The sequence below is a fragment of the Erpetoichthys calabaricus genome, chromosome 10, assembly GCF_900747795.2.
Source record: "Erpetoichthys calabaricus chromosome 10, fErpCal1.3, whole genome shotgun sequence".
In the NCBI taxonomy this organism is placed as follows: Eukaryota; Metazoa; Chordata; class Cladistia; order Polypteriformes; family Polypteridae; genus Erpetoichthys; species Erpetoichthys calabaricus.
In genome coordinates this window covers 141124000-141141326 of record NC_041403.2, presented here as the reverse complement: position 1 = coordinate 141141326, position 17327 = coordinate 141124000, and the positions used below count along the sequence as shown (strand labels likewise).

The 17327-nt window shown below is 37.5% G+C and overlaps 1 protein-coding gene across 2 annotated transcripts; it reads right to left on the bottom strand.

Annotated features, from left to right (window-relative positions):
• Positions 1-6322: 6322 nt before the first annotated feature.
• Positions 6323-13044, bottom strand: si:ch211-15p9.2 (uncharacterized protein LOC562650 homolog). 2 transcript variants are annotated; one of them, XM_028811993.2, is made up of 3 exons: positions 12759-13044; positions 10450-10548; positions 6323-9527 (listed from the first exon to the last, which is right to left on the bottom strand). In XM_028811993.2, exon 3 carries the CDS (start codon positions 9397-9399, stop codon positions 7882-7884), a length of 1518 nt encoding a protein of 505 aa, XP_028667826.2. In that variant the 5' UTR covers positions 9400-9527; positions 10450-10548; positions 12759-13044; the 3' UTR covers positions 6323-7881. The 2 variants fall into 2 exon arrangements, with proteins under 2 accessions (XP_028667826.2, XP_028667825.2); XM_028811992.2 differs by having other exon boundaries at positions 12773-13044.
• Positions 13045-17327: the final 4283 nt, after the last annotated feature.

The window sequence follows — 17327 nt, the reverse complement described above, 5'->3', positions numbered from 1 at the left end:
CATGTGCTCAGACACTGGGTAGGATGTTATATCACATAGTTATTCACAAAAAAAGAAATCAGTTTTTAGATCCGCCATAGACCTGCCATGAAGGATCTTATGATTGTTAAGTGGTTATGCCTAACGTATAGCCAAACAACCCCCTAATATGTAGTAGGGGTTACTGACTGTAATATGCAATGGAACCCCTTGCCATGACATCTGCAGTGCTTGTATGGTACCATTCCAGAATGGTATGCTTGCATTGTTTTCTATATGATCTGTAGCCAACATTGTATGGAAAGCAGCCTAGTATAGACTACATTTCCTCTCTATAATCCCTCAACAGATGTGAAAAATTAATCAGTGAAGATGGACCAACATTGCTAAACAGCAATCATGTCTGCTTAAGCCTGTCACTGATTGCAAATAAGTCACAATTAAATACACAATTGACATTGTGAATGGAATCTCACCTCTGTAAGCTGTCAGCCCAAGGTGTGTGAAGCACATCATGGTAGACCATAGAAGGTGCAACAATTTTTTAGATGGTGGAAGGTATCAACATAGATGTTGTCATGCCCTGTTACATGATCCAGCAGTCCATCTATGGTAAAGATGCTCTGGGCCTCTCAGGTCTGTCTTGATGGGTTTGATGTCACTCCTGCAATTATCGGGACTAGCACCATCCCAGAGTCACATCCGTATGGCAGCTACAGTATGTGCCATTACACATGTAGTTGTTTTTCTGACTTAATGAAGAATACGCTCCCCCATCAAACTCATTTAATTTTTTTGGAACTGACATACACAACAGAAGGTTACCTTGGCATGCTCTTGCAGTGTGTATATCATCATATACCATTTCCTAAACCTGCTTGAACTTGAGCAGAGTTGTGGGGGGCTGGAGCCTATTTCAGCAAGCAGAGGGAACAAATCAGGAACAATCCCTGGACAGTACTACAGCCCATTGAAGGGTGAATACATACACACACCACGGCCAGTCTACTGCCGCCAGTCCACCTAACCTGCATGCATTTGGACTGTGGAAGGAAACCTAAACATACACAGGGAGAACCTGCAAACTCCAAGAAGAGAACATGTGATATGTGAACCTTGGTGTCCTTCCTGAGAGGCAACAGCACTACTACTGCACCACTGTGCGACCCCCTGTGGTATATATGTATTACTTAATATTTGCAAATGTGGGTCATGTTTCTGAGTTTGTCAAAAATTCACTGCCAGCCGTCCTTGGCTAAATGTATTTATATTTTTCCATTTGCAGACAGTATTTCTCTGAGATACACTTAATAAGAAAATGTCTACATATGGATACAGGTGAAAAATATTTTACTTTAATTACATGAATGTTTTGTTTTTACTTCATATCGTTTTAACAGATTTTATATTTATAAATGTGTATAGTAGTTTTGAATGGAATTCTAAGTATTAAAGAAAAAAATAAACTGAACTGAAACTAAAGTGCGGTATATAAACACAAACTGAATTGAATTCTTTTAAAATTTCTTTTGATAATCTATTGGACTAGAAAATCAACAGTACAAAGTATGTGCTCAAGTCTTTTAAATTCTGCCTTGTCCTCACAGTGTTTTCTATATGATGTTTCTAACTGGATTAAGTACTTTGAGACTGGCATCTCTCCTCAGCTGAAGGACACCATATCATCGCATTATCTTCGGGTCTTTAAAAGTGTTAAGCAATCTCTTGCCACCTGTTCTTGTCTCCCTGTGTTGTGATGATTATTAAAATGAACATAATACCTTGTTTTAATTATTAAATTATATTAAAATCATGCTGCACTTCTAGTCTAAGATGAGGCCTATGCTGTTGGCTTTTGTTTCTTTTGTGCAGCAACAATGGACCTTCCATGAAGCACCCTGCTTTCATTTGTGATAAGTCCAATGCTGGGGTACATATACAGATTTACGATTATATCATTAGGCTTTTACTGTTTATTTGATATGGAGATGGCTAAATCTCCCCTCCTTTAATCACCATTCCAATTTTCTATTGAATTTAATAGAGCCTGTATGTCTGGTCATTATTCAGAGAGTGAATATGGAGGTGGTGCACTCTTACAAGTACTTGAGGGTCCACATTAATGACATACTGGGCTGGTCTCGGAACACAGAGGAACTATATAAGAAAGGGCAGAGCAGGCTCTTTTTCCCTTAGGAGACTGTGCTCCTTTAATGTGGAACTACAATTTTGTGATGGCCAATGCGATTTTCTACACTGTGGTGTGCTGGGCTGCTAACATCACTTCAAGAGAGGCCCACACTATCAATAAGATAATTAAAAAGGCAGGCTCAGTTATGGGGGAGGCACACTCTGGACACCCTAGATGTTGTAGCAAAGGAGTGAATTAAAACAAAAGTGACTGCCATTATGAACAATGCTGCCCACACAATGCTCTCTCTGACACACTAACATTGAGGACTTTCAGCCAACGAATTATTCAACAGAAGTGTGTCAAGAAACACCAGTGGGGCTCCTTTATACCAACAACAAAACACCTGTGTAGTGCCTCACTGGGACTGAGACTGCCACGTCAGCCATTTTCTTTAATTTGTTTTTAAAATACTCTTTCTTTTTAGTCATTCTGGTGTATACTAAGACCACAGTGTATGTATATATGCACACACACACACACTCATAGATGGAATTTTATTAGCCTTCTCTCCACATTCATTATAATGGTGTCATGATTTAAAAATAAGTTTTCAGTTTCTGTTGTTGCCTAGAAATTAATTTCTGATTGCAAAGTCAGATTTTTATTATAAAGAACCTTGCATGGATATTTGTGATATATTCTGGAAAGCGTTGTAATCAGTTCTGGTTTCTTCTTAGTCTCTAACTTGTTTTTGAGAGAAAGAGAGACTTGAATAATTTTTCTTCTTAAAATAGTCTTCATCATTTCCCAGAGAGTTCCTGCAGAAACCACTGAAGATGCGTTGGTCTCTAAGAAATAACCGATTTGACTGGAAATGAATTCTGTAGTTTTCATCTGCTAAAGACCGGGGGTTAAAACATCAGCTGTGAGTTCAGCATTAAGGACATGGTGATACAGGATTCAAAATAAAAGGAGTGTGGTCAGAATTTACAATAGCATTGTACTTACACAATTTGATAATGGACAAAAAGTTATCAATCAAGAAATAACCAATTCTTGACTAATTGTGATGCAAAAGCAAAAAGAAGAAATAGTCTCTTGAATTTGAATATAAAAATCTCCATGGATTTGACAGAATTAATCCTTGCAGTTTTGGATGTTATAGTTGATGTTGCTCAGAATCCATCCAAGTCTGGATTTAAAATGCAATCATAACCTCTATCCAATACAACTTTATGAGTGTCATATTAGGAACCAGTACCAATATTCTCCATTGTCCAAATTATTTGCATATATAATTTACCAGAATCAATTTAGTGTTGAATAAGTTCCACATAAATATGACATAGCACCATTCAGGACAAGATACTATATCTGTTGCTACAAGTGGGATTGATTTTTGGATTAGAATTCCCACACCTCTTGTTTTCCTGTTATAGTCGGAATTCAAATTTGGTCTATCCGGTCTCTTTTCAGTCAAAACTTGTCCTGATTTGTTAGGTAAGAATCCTGTAAAAGCACTACATAGGCCTTTAAGCCTGTGTGATGGGAAAAAACGTTTTTCTCTTAAGGTTGAGATTTAGACCTTTGACATTCCATCTTAACAAAAATCAGTGATTGATCCGTGATATAAGTGCTTCTGAGCATTGGGGTCATATTGTGATCTTGGGTAAAAATAGTAAGTTTATATCAGATTTCACTTTTAACACTAGTATCAAATATTTATTGCCGGACGTTGTGGATAGTAGGCTAACACAAAAATTGACATTTAAGACTGTGCAGAAATAATAACTTGCTCTCCCCACCATTTTGCTTCCAAAGTCAGGCTAAGACCAGACATCACAGAGTCCCAGTCCTCTGAAATGCCATTGTTCAAAACACGAACAATTAAGGAATCAGCAGTTGAGTGCACATAAATCTCAATAATGAACAGTCCAGGTGGAAAAAATCTTGAGGCAAGATATGGAACATTCACGTGAAAAGGAAGAAAAGAAGTATTTGATATTTCAAAAGACATACGTATATATTTCCATCCATCCATTTTACATACATTAAATACCTTGTGTGTTCACTTATTCTGATTATATTCTTTTAAATGGTATTATTAAAAAACAAAGATATATTTAATGAAACTAAATGTCCTGTTTCCGTGTTCCTGCTTCTTTATTTCTGTCACCAATGTAGGTCTGTTCTCAAACTGATTGGTATATCGCTATCCACCACCACTTTTTCTCTATTCGTTGTTAATTTCTCTTGCTCACTTTCTCTTGCTTAGAAGCAGGTTGCAGTTTGTATGAAGTTCTATGAATGATATCCTACAGATTCTTACAGATGCTTTCTGTTTGGCAGTGTGACCATCACTACTCCGATAATTATGAAAATCTACTTAAAAATATTTTCTTATCTACTAAAAATCCCAAAGAACAATATATCCAACATGAATGTGAACACTGCTTGTAACTTAACCCAGTATGTGTTTTACTATGTGTCACTTTGTGGATCCTACCTGGTGTCAATGCATCAAATGCTCCTGGCACACTTTTACATACTGTATATCCTAGGACTGTCCTCCAGTATCAGCCTTCCAGTCTGACATCTGTACCATCCTGTTTTCTTCCTACTAATATCTTCCTTGAGCCACAAATATTTCTGTTTCTGGACTAGTCTACACTTTTCATTCTAACTAGAAATCTGCAGACTCTCATTTTCTATCCTTTATCTTTTGGAAAGTCTCAGTGTTTAATTTACTTCTAACTGAACTGAACTTTCAGCAGCTAAGTGCAACAGATCACTGCACTGTTATTAAGAAGTGTCTTTCTGCTGTGTGACTGGCCCAGAGTTGGATGGCCTGTGGTCGGCACTGCAATCTAAATTCTTGATTTCTGTTTGTCCTTTTTACTGTAGTCATTCTTTTACTTACTCTCCTACAGAGAGATAGTGTTATAATGATCTCCCTAGTTGGCTCAAGCCTATTAATGTCCAAACCTGCTGAAGAACAATTTTTCAGGCTGTAGTTAGGTTAGTGTAGGTGGGGTATGGTGATGAACAGGGATTCTGACTTTTTAATAATGCAAAATTGACTGCTAATGTCTTGTTCCTTCTGTTTACTTGAGTGTAATGCAAATATGATAAAAAAGAAAAAACTGAACTGAATTTCTTTAGTTCACACATTTCATTAAAAACAGATTGAAAAGCTGTTTGTAATAAACATTCAATGTGAATTCATATTATTATTTTGTTTAATGGCTGTAGGAACTGCAGTCTTTTTTATTTACTTTACAAGAACATCTACATTTCAAATGACAGCAATTATGGATATTAAACATTTGGTATTGCATAAACAGTCCATATTAAGAATTTTACAAAGGAATAAAAGTAATGTAGAGTTTGGCATCTCATACTGCACTTTCTGACTGTCAAAGTGTGGTCAAGCAGTTGTAGCAGGTCTAATAGTCAAGTCATCTGCAAGGAATTACTGGTGTATCCTGCACTGTACATGATAAATATTCATTCAGGTTTAAATTAAGAATAATAATTGCAACATGCTTGATTAAAGTAGTGAGCCTTTATATTGCTGAATTTTACTTAAATTAAAAAGTAACCCTTAATCTGTGACTATACATAAATATAAGATGTAAGAAAAACAAAAAAAAACTTTAGTGTTAATCATCTTGGGAATTAGAAGGTCCATTATACAATTTATTTAAGGAGAAAGCAGTTTTAATTAAAATACTGAACTTTTTAAGCTAATATTTTCAAATAAAAACAATAAACATCCATTTTGGAGATTTATTTTACAAAATGTACTCAGATTCACAGATTCAAAGTCTTTTCAGTCCTGAGTAAAGAAAGATGTGTGAGGATCTAATTGTGATTTTCAAATCCTCAAAGTCATTAATAAAACTAATCCAGCAGAATTCCATCATTTAACAGCATATTCAAAGACACTAACAGAAATTAAGGGGAAATGCATTTAATACATGACCCAGAAATCACTTATTTACACAAAGGGTCACTGTAAATCTGTAACAAATTACCAAGTCATGTCGTTGAAGTGGAAACCTTGACAACTTTTAAAATGTTTCTGCATGAGATATGAGGCCATCTAAACTCTTAGCTCACCAACAAGTGTGATGGACTGAATGGTCTCCACTCATATATCAGTCTTCTTATGTTCTTAAATTAATGCTTACTGGAAGATGTTTGGGGTTATTCTTTTTAAGTACTGTTATTATTTTAACATTATCTGATCCTGCATATCCTGACTGAGCTTTGACAAGCACAAAAGCTAAAGTAGTAGCAACAGCCAAATAAAAGGAACATTCCTAAGACGAAGAAAGCAGATTTGTCTGTGTCAAGAATGTGCAAACTTGACAAACGGACTCAGCTTCACATTATCTACAGTTTAATTGTTCTATTTTTGTCATTTAAAGTTGAAATTACACTTTTAATACAAGTTCAAGCTATACCATTATATTTTACTTTTAATGTGTTTGTATTTAAAATATGCAAACTTCTAATGAAAAGACATATATGAAATAGTGTGCTAGTCATGTTAAAATATAGTTGTGGAAACTAGAAAATATGCGTACATTAATTTTCAAAACTGTCTAATCCAATTCAAGGTCACCAGAGCTGGAGTCTATCCTGGCAGTGCTGGGTCTGAGGAGGGAAACAATCTGGACATGGTGCCAGGCAATTGCAGGGCACATAACAACTACTCATTTATAGTAGGGCCCATTTACAATAGCCAAGTTACCTAAACTCTAGGAGAAAATTTACTGCAGAATAAGGAAGAACATACAGATATTGCCTTAATGCAGTATTTTAGGATTTGGTTCATTGAGATAGCATCACTATCCACTGCACCATCCTAACATTACCATGTGCTGTATTATTCATGATATACTGTAGGAGGGCCAGAAGAGGTGAAGGGTGGTCCACTAGGCTGTCTCTGGCAAAGTTTTGTTTAGTTTTTTTTTTTTTTTTTTTAACCTTAGACCCACCAGAGATACATTATTACAAGAGTGTTGTTAACTGGTTCTCCTTTTCCTGTTCTCCTCTTTTTCACTGCAACTTGGCTAGATCCCCTGGTGGCAACATTTACCTAAGCTTTATTGATCTCTTTATTTATAGTAATTTAAATGAATAGGTGCTTAGCTATGTCACCGTTTCACAGCTGTACTGTATACCTTTCTATTATTATTTTGCATTTACATATCTGTGTAAATGCTTTTGAGCTTGTCTTTAGCTATAAAGAAATAAAGATAACTGAACTGAAACAACACTTTAAACCTGTGTAGTATGGAAAAAGATGTTTACTTAAATAAAAAAATAGCAATTTTTAATGATATTAGTTTAGAATGGCTAAAGGAAGATTTATGCATCTGTGCTGTCTGTAAACTTTGGCAACACTCTGCAAATCAGTGTTTTTTTTTTTTTAACATGTCAAGCTCTTTCTCCAAAAGCCTAGATTTGCACATTTTTCAGTTATAATTTATCTGGTATAAACACCTATGGGCATTTTAACTTGGAAAGGTACTGTAATTTTTAAAAATTACTTTCAACAGAGTAAGATTTTGAGAAATTTCCAAGTCCTTTAAACAGGATCAACCAGCTGTAGGTAGCGTAACAATCCCAGAATGTAATTCCACAAAGTATTTCCAATGTATTCAAAGTATTACTCGGTTATGTTTACATCCTTTGTAAGCACCTGCCAAGCAAATAAATGTAAATGTATTCCTAACTCAAACAACTAGCCCATAGAATTATGCAAGACTACTGTATGTGGTCTCTTTGTAATAAGCCTCTATGATGTGAGAGTTGAGCTGTATAATTGTAATTGTCATGTCATCCCTATACATCCTTGCCAGCTCTTGAGGCAAACTCAGCATCTTTAGCAACCGGCTGTACTCCACAGTGCCAAACTCATCACTACCTATTGCATGGCGAATCAGTTGAGTTGCAGAGTTATTATCCTCCAGTCCTGATGAAGCCCTTGCCTTCCTCTCTGTCAATAAATGATGCATCTGACCTAATGTTAAAGAAAGACCTGAAAGGGGCTTTTGAAGATGAATCCCTGTGAGATGTTCACCTATGACCTGCACAACATTTTGCCTGTGCATCTGCTCCCATAATCCATCTGTTGCCAAAATGAGGAATTTGTCCTGGGGTCTTAGGCGGTGGTAAGTGACTTCTGGCTCAGCGGTAAGATACGGAGGTGTGTGGTAATTGGTAGGCAAGATCTTTGCATACTCATTACCTGACACCAACTCTGGTCTGTTTTCAAAGATTCTGCTCTGCAACTCAGTACTCCATTTGAATTTAACATCCCCAAATGCCCTGAAAGGCATCAGAAGCCCAAGCAATCTGTCATGCTTGACAATGGTCTTCTCTTCTGACTTGGGATGCTCAGATCGAACTCTTCTTAATTCATCTGGGTTCTGAGCATTGTGGTCATTGGTAATGGTCAATGCAGACCAGGTGCCATCATTATTCTGGACCCCAAGCACAGCCCGGCTATCTCCAAGGTTAGCCACGTGCAAGTCCACTCCATCAACATGTGCAATACAGGCTGTTGAACCAGAGATTGCCACCCTCAGTGGAGTATGATGTGAAAAGGGGTCATTAAAGTCCACCTGTGCCTCTACTGAAATATCATGATCTAACCTCTTAAATGCATGAATAAGGGCTGTTTTGACATCCATTTGCTCCACATCACTCAAGTCTATTAGTTCTTGCCAGTAGTTTCTTAGACTATTAAAATAGAGCTTGCCAGATTCTGTATTCACATAATCATTGGGGTGCTTATGCCACTGCAAAATGGGACAGACAGGCTTCTCTTTATCCACTGCCTCCTCAATATCAATCAAAGTTTTTGCAGGCAAAAAAGAAACCGCAATATAATACAGAAGTCTTTCACTGACTGCCTGGGCACAGGAATAGCCTGCATGTCCATCAAAAACTCCAAAAAGCATTCCTCGGCTTTGCATGCAGGTTGCAGCACTTCTCCTGTCCTCACTTGGAACATTAGCTGGCAGGAGGTTGCTATCAAATCCTATGACAGAACTCAAGTTTTTCCCATCATAGGCACGAACCTTGTAGCTGTATTCATTGCTTTTCAGAATATGATTTACTTGAGAAAATGTGAGCTGGCTGGACTGGGGCTTTACTCTGTACATTCTACACAATGTGACCAATAGCAAGGCATTTTTTACACGGGAATGCATGAAAACAGCCATGCAATTGGAGCTGTGAGTACTGTAAAAGCTGGCCAGTCTGTGCATGTTGGCAGAAATATTATCTTACTTTAGTAGTACTGCAACGGTCTGAAATGGCACCATTTATCTTATTTGAAGGGGTGCTTCTTTAGAAGGTTCAATCCAAGTCCATTCTTGTCAGCAAAATACTGCACCTGCAATAAAAAATGAATCTGCAATATACTGTGCTGGTAAAACTATAAATAAAGCAAGTGTTCCATTGCTTAGATAGCATTTATAATTGTAAAAACCTTTCTACTTTAAAAAGCAGAAAAGTAAAAACAAAAGCTATAAAACTTTACTTCACATTTTGTTTTACTTCGTAAAACTACTTTTTTTTTGCAAAGATTTAAAGGTTTGAAGCAAGTTCTAGTGGCAAAGGTAATTCAAATAGTAATGTTATAATGTGTGGTTACATTCCTTTACATCTTGTCCATTACCAAATTATTTTCAATGGTTCCGAGTGAATGGGTACTATTTGGACTTTCTGCAAGTTTTTCACACTAAAACTGCATAACTGACTCATTTTGGAAGATTAAAAAAGGACCTAAATCCTACAGCCATATCTTAATGACAACAAGACTGTGTCCTTTCAGCTATGACTTTGGACTATAAAGCCAAAGGATGCTTATTCAATTCAATCCACTTTCTTGTTGTGCAACTGTGAGCCAGTTACTTAACCAGACAGTTACTAAAACATTCATACAAGCAACCTTAATATTTAATTGGTCATTTATAAAAACATGCAACAGTTTATTTTACAAAAATTGCAATGAATTTCATTTTTGTTTGGTTTAAGCTTTACAAATTTTTACTACAGAAATTTGATTAAGTGATTGTTCCAAAACACTGTCCAGTTCATTGGACACAGCAGGTAAAACTGTCTAGCATATGTTGTGGCATTTTGTTATGAAAACTCTATATGTCTGGTATCTTTAACTTAAAACAAGCTTCATGCCTCATAAATTGAAACTGCTGGTATGATATGGAGAATTATTCATCTGTCAAGTGCACTGTGATTTATTTTTACATATAAAATTTACTGCAGTTTATAATCTGGTAACTTTAGAAACTCACTGGCAATGGACTGTAATTCAGTGAAACAAACGGAAGCATCAGTAAATCTGATGTGTTCACACTGTATCTTCATGCCGTCAGGTTCACTTTATGACACAGCTATGGAAAAAAAAAAACAGAGAACAATTCAGAATTTTCCCAAAAACATCTTTATCTTACAATTTAAACAATCTTTTTAAATATAAAATGTTTTTCATTTTTAGATAAACAGTTAATTTGAGTAGACTACAAGTATAAATATTTACTGATTAATTAATTTTGCAAAACTGTAATTTGAAACCTTTTGTAAATAACCAATTCAGGCAGATACTGCTTTCTCCTGTGGGCTTTAGTTAGTGCAAAGTGGAACTGAGGCTGAGACATTCAATTAAAATTGAATGTCTGGGTCTATGGCTTCCAGTGCAACTAGACACAAATATTAGTTATTTAATCCTTTAAAGAGAAAACATTTCATCTACTAAATCTAGTAAACCTGCACTGTGGAGAGGAAGTCACAAAGCAGACTGCAACCTACTGCAATGTAAAACTATGACCCATATTTTCAACATTCCATTAATTTATTCAGTATTTCCTGAACCATGCAAATGGACAAGTGTTCTGTTAAACAAGTGTTATGTTCAACAGTTGTCCTTAATTTCAGTTTACAAGAATCAATGATGTCATTGCTCATTAAAGGTAAGAAGGAATGAGACTGCCATTTCCTGCCATTAAAAATATGTATGAATGGGGCAGTATGGAAAGCTAAAAAAATCTTTAATTATAAATAGACAGTCCTATATGCACATGATATGAAGATTAACTTACAGTTTCCTGTAACTAATTTACAGTTTTCTGTAGTTGTTGCATAAAAATATTTTCACCAACAACTAAATTTATACTGGTGTAATTTCCTTTATGCAAATTTGTACAAATACTTAATTTACCTGAAATGGGGGCATAAAACACAAAAATAGCACTATTTTAGCTCTTTATATCATGTGTAAAGGTATCATTAGACAAATTGTACTATTACCTCATAATCATTTTAATTTCAAACCCAAACTGCTTGTAAATAAAGCTAACATACCAATTTGACTTTGTGACCCTAAAACCTACAGAGCGCATTGCATTTACTCATTTGTCAAAGCATAAAGAGTTTTGAACTCCTGCTTAAATAATTAATCTCTGAGAAGCTAAACACACAATGCTAAAGTTTGCAATTTTTAAGGCTCTCTGAGCCATTATAGTCTTTAACAATTGTAATATCAGATTTTGACCATTTCATGAAGTGTCGTTTTTAAATTGCTCAGCATACTAGTTCATTACTACTGTACTCTCTTTTTACATTTACAATGGTCTCTTTTCAACATGTTCCGCATCTCATAAATTGTTTTCCTTTATATACCCTTAATAGTAGGCACTTCGCTTTCTTCAAGGTAGTAAAATATATCATAGTCTGGTGCGCTTTAAATCACAAACTTGGTGCTTGCATCTAAAACTCCATTCATTCATCCAACATACTAACTCGTTTGGGTCACTGAAAGAATGGCACTTAACCAGTCATCAGTGTTCGGCTGAAACATGAAAGGCACGCCGGGCTTGAGTCATTAATTAACCTAACAGTAACGTCTTCTTGAGAAGTGGGTGAAAATGGAATAGCCAGAAAACGAGGAAACACAGTATCGGCTGTATGGGAGTCTATTTAAGGTCTGTCTTAAAGTGCTGGGAGACTGCAACGTGTGATAGAGCTTCATGTTCCAGCACTTTAATTGAAATATTTTGATAAAGACGCCAGATATACTGATATGTTTCAAATGATTGTGTTTAAAGTAATAAAAATACAAATAAAAAAGCTAAAAAGATTTTGATTTTTAAAAGGTTGGCATTATGTGTATATGCCTCCCAACGCAGTTTTGAAAACGGCTGTGGCCGTAAATCCACAAAAGACACACCTATCATATATACAGATTGATTTTATTCAGGCACTTTACCCAGGAATGTTTTTTACAACCAATATGTTTATAATCATACCATAAAAGATTATTGTGTAAACTGATTGATTAGACAATGTCAAATCAAACTGGACACGGATTTACGACGTAAAATCGAAACTGCACAAAACTGTCGGTCTATAACGCGATACAAATGAACAAACAACAGCTTACGTAGCGACCTTACTCTCTGTCAGCGGCAGTTTTCATGAATACACCGTTTACTACGCGGCAACTGCTGCTTTTTTTTCAAAAGAAAATGTATATAGCGCGGTTTGCTATGGTCTAGTTTAGACCGCTAAGCAGACCACCAAATGCAAACTTGTCCAACATACGCACGGGGGTGCACACACCTCTTCATCTTGCCCAGTCCGCTAGATGCCCGCGGTCTGAAGAAGGCTGCAGGCAGGTGGCCGCATGCCACGCCTCCTTCCGTTTACATCCGGGAATCTGCCAATACAGACTTGAAATTCAAAGCAATATATAATCAGTACCGTTCTAATCCCACTAGCATCGCTATCTCACTTATATATTTGGTTTAGAAGCGGTGAGCATTTTGAAATGCGAAGAATAAAGTTAATCGTTCGCGAGTTGAGTGGCTTTTAATTTCCGAGTCTACAGTATGCTATCAGCTTGATTGGCTGGAAATCTGGCAGTGGGCGGGGTGATGCGCGTAAGATATTCCCACCACGGCCAATCGGATACCTGCCTGGGACGTGCTACTCTTATGATATAAATTTTGACCAAAGTAAAAAATGTGCAGTCTGTCCACAATATATACTTACATGACAAATTAGATTATTACGCGCCTTGAGCAAAGTAGGAGAAAGTGCCCCGTTTCTTAAAAGTATTAGGATGGGAGATATTGGCAGTTAGTATTTGTGCTTCAGACGGTAAGCCGGGTGATACTATTTGTATAATGCGCTGAAAACGTAACCCGTAAGAGTTTAATTGTTAACAAAAATAATGACCTTTGATGCCTAAAGCGCGAGCAGTATTACTAATTCAGTCGCAGCCCAGCCTCCAGACAGACAGTAATACGTGAAATAGTTAAAACAGTAAGAAATTTGCATCTAATCTTCTGTTATCACAGCGTAAGCAGTTCAGGGTCACGGAAGCAGAAGCATTTCCCAGCAGCTTCAGGCACAAGCTATGGCATATTATCACAAAGGTCAACACTCATCCATATACAGTACAAATTAACCCAATGTACACACACTGGAAATATAGGAGAAAAACTGAAATAATTGGAGACAACCGTCACATAATGGTGGGAATGTGCAAATTTGACACATACAGTGCCATGGCTACAGAGCTATTCAAAGCATTTATAAGTGTAAGAATGGGCACGTGTGCAGAATACAGTGAAATTCTTGCATGTTCAACCAAAAGGCTGCACGTCACCACAAAAAGCACCTTTTCTTGAATAGAAAACTCAAGTAACACGTTGCCGCTGTCCGAGTCCACGTTAAACTTACTTTTATTGATTAGAAAACACAAATCGACTTACCTAATGTTTAAGTTAAGCATCTGGTTCATTACAGCAAGTGGAAAAACTTCTGAGAAAAAAACTACTGAAAAAAAAAGTCGGCAGTGATTTATTCTGAACTTTAAAAAGGATTTTCTTTTAATTTTCAAAAATACATAATCATTTTATCCATAATTTAAAAAGGAATACTTAAATCAAGTGAGCAGCTTCTGTTATCAAAATATCTGCAGTAATAAATAAATAAAGGTTGAGAACCCCTGGTATAGGTCATTGTGGGACACAGTCTATCTGGCTCTTCAGCTGAGGCCTATTCTGCTTTGGTGGCTGTACTAAGAGTAGCGCTGGTACAGCCATCAGCTTCATTGAAGCATACAAATCTCCCAACCTGACATGGTCTTCAATGATGCTCTGTCCCACCATCCAAGTTTTATAAATACTCTTGCTGTTACTTTCCATTTTTGCCACACTCTCCTGGTCTCCTTTTATCTGTGACCTATTGTCCTATTTGGCTCCCAACTCTTAACTCAGTAGGACTGCAGCAGATAGTGGCCTCTAAACCACAGGTGTCGAACTCCAGTCCTCGAGGGCTGCAGTGGCTGCATGTTTTCATTCTAACCATCTTCTTCATTAGTGAGCCGTTTTTACTGGTAATTAACCTCTTTTGCTTTAGTTTTAATTAACTTGACTCAGGCCCCTTAATTATCTCTTTTTCCTTAATTAGTAGCCAAACAATAATGAGACATCAAAAAAGCCACCATATGACCAGCTCACCTGTGCCTATCACACAATATCTGAAAACAAATAAAGGTGAAGGTCTCAGTAAGGTTGATCTCTCAGGTCATCAAAACATTTTGAAAATGTTCTTAGAAAAAAACAGAAAAATCAACAGATTTGGAAATGTCTGCTGTGGCAGAATGAGAGCAACAACAAGACATTGAATTAAATAACGGGCTTAATTAACAGCAAGAATCAACTTCTCATTAAGAGACTGTTTGGAGTGAAATTGGTTGGAGTTTGAAATCCCAGTTTAGCTCGTCATCTTTTGGCTCGTTTCACGTCTCATTTCTGTTTGGCTGCCATTTAATGAAGAAAGGAATCAATTCAGATGACTGACTCCTTAAAAACAGGGCTATTGAAATGAAGGGAAAAGGAGTTAATTAGCAGTGAAAACTACTCACTGATTAGGAAAAGGGTTAGAATGAAAACCTGTAGCCACTGCAGCCCTCCAGGCCCGGAGTTCGACACCCCGTAACCCTAACACCAGACTAAGGTGCAGTCCGCCAACTTAGATTTCCCTCTAGTTGCCCCTGGTGTTACTGCACTATTGAGTCCTTTCCTGGTCATGGCCTTCATTCTAGCAAGAGAGTGTTTACCCAGTCAACCACTGATATAATTCTGACAAATATTCCTGGGGCTTTCACAGAATTTATAGTGTACACCACTCCTTAGAACTCGTGTATCCACTATGATGCTCAGACTCAGACTTTCCGAGAGCCACACCTATCTTTATCTGCTCAATCTGTCCATCATCTATCATTTATTCAATTGGCATAATGCATCACAGGGTTATAAGGAGTCAATGGCTATCACAGCAGCACTGGACACAAGATAAGAACCAACACTAGACAAGGAACCAGGCAATGGCAGTGCACACTCACACAACCAATTTCCATCCATCCATCCATCCATTTTCCAACCCGCTGAATCCGAACACAGAGTCACGGGGGTCTGCTGGAGCCAATCCCAGCCAACACAGGGCACAAGGCAGGAACCAATCCCAGGCAGGGTGACAACCCACCGCAGCACAACCAATTTATAGCTATCATATAAAATAATAAGTATATCCTTGGATATGGGAAGAAAACCAGAGTATCGAGAAAAAAAAATATGCTGACATAAGAAGAATGTGCAGACTCCATATACCCATGCACTAGTCCAAAGGAGTTATAAATGAGCTTCCTTAACAAGTGAGTCACCTACAAAATGTCTATCCATCCATGCATTATCCAAGCTACTATATTCTAACTACAGGGTCACGGGGGTCTGCTGGAGCCAATCCCAGCCAACACAGGGCACAAGGCAGGAAAGAAACCCCGGGCAGGGCGCCACCCACCGGAGGGCACACACACACACACCAAGCACACACTAGGGACAATTTAGTATCACCAATACACCTAACCTGCATGTCTTTGGACTGTGGGAGGAAACTGGAGTACCCAAAGGAAACCTACACAGACACGGGGAGAAAATGCAAACTTCACGCAGGGAAGACCCGGGAAGTGAACCTGGGTCTCCTAACTGTGAGGCAGCAGCGCTACCCACTGTGCCACCGTGCCGCCCCCTACAAAATGTCTAGTACATGCTAAATGCTTGATGACAGCATAACCGAGAGAAACAAAAATAACAACATGACATGAATTTTGGAGCAAACATGTCCTGAGAAACAAGTTATTGTTGCATAAATTATCTAGCAGAACTAAGTGAGGTCATTCCTTAACAATGACTGTGCACCCTTCCTTAAATAGTGAGGTGGAGACGAAAGCCTAAGAAGCAGCTCTGATTCTTTCATCTTCTTTTTCTGCTTCTTTGTCTTTTGGCTGGTCCTATAAGGAGTCGCCACAGCAGATTGTCCTTTTTCATATCTTCCTATCCTCTGCTGTGTTACACCCACCACCTGCATGTCCCATCTCACCACTAGAGAAGCGTGTGGCATTGTATGAGGAAGTTGGGAATGGCAGAGAAGTTTGTAAGAGTGATACAGGATACAGTATGAATGAGGGAAGTGTGACAGTGGTGGGGTCTGCATTCAAGATAGAGGTGGGATTACATCAGGGATCAGCTCTGAGCCCTTTCTTATTTGCAATGGTGAGGGACAGGTTGACAGATGAGATTAGTTAGGAGTCCCTGTGGACTATGATGTTTGCAGATGATTTTGTGATCTGTAGTGAGAGTGGGGAACAGATCAAAGAGACCCTGGAGAGCTGGATTTATGCTCTAGAGAGGAGAGGAGAGGAATTAAGGTCAGTAGGAACAAAATAGGGACAGAATACATGTGTGTGAATGAAAGGGAGGGCAGAGGAATGGTGATCAAACTAGAATAATGCGGTTGATTTCAAATGCCATTATGCATATAGGTTCCCACTTTACAGTACATGGTGTGTCCTTAAAGTAAACACATCTTTCCAGTTTTAGCAAAATTACATTGGTTACCTGTGTCCTTTAGAATTGACTTTAAAGTACAATTAATGGTATATAAAGCTATAAATAATCTTGCTTCTTCCGATATTGTGGACTGCCTGCCCCCTCCATTCTAAATTGTAACCTTAGCTCTTCTAATAGCACTGGTCTACAAAAAAATATTTTTTGCTTGCTTTTGGGAACTTCAGAGCATCTCTTTATTAAGTTTTTACATTGATTTC

Bases quoted from the DNA above. Each gene is read 5' to 3' on its own strand.
- si:ch211-15p9.2 (XM_028811993.2), bottom strand. From the start codon at position 9,399: ATGCACAGACTGGCCAGCTTTTACAGTACTCACAGCTCCAATTGCATG.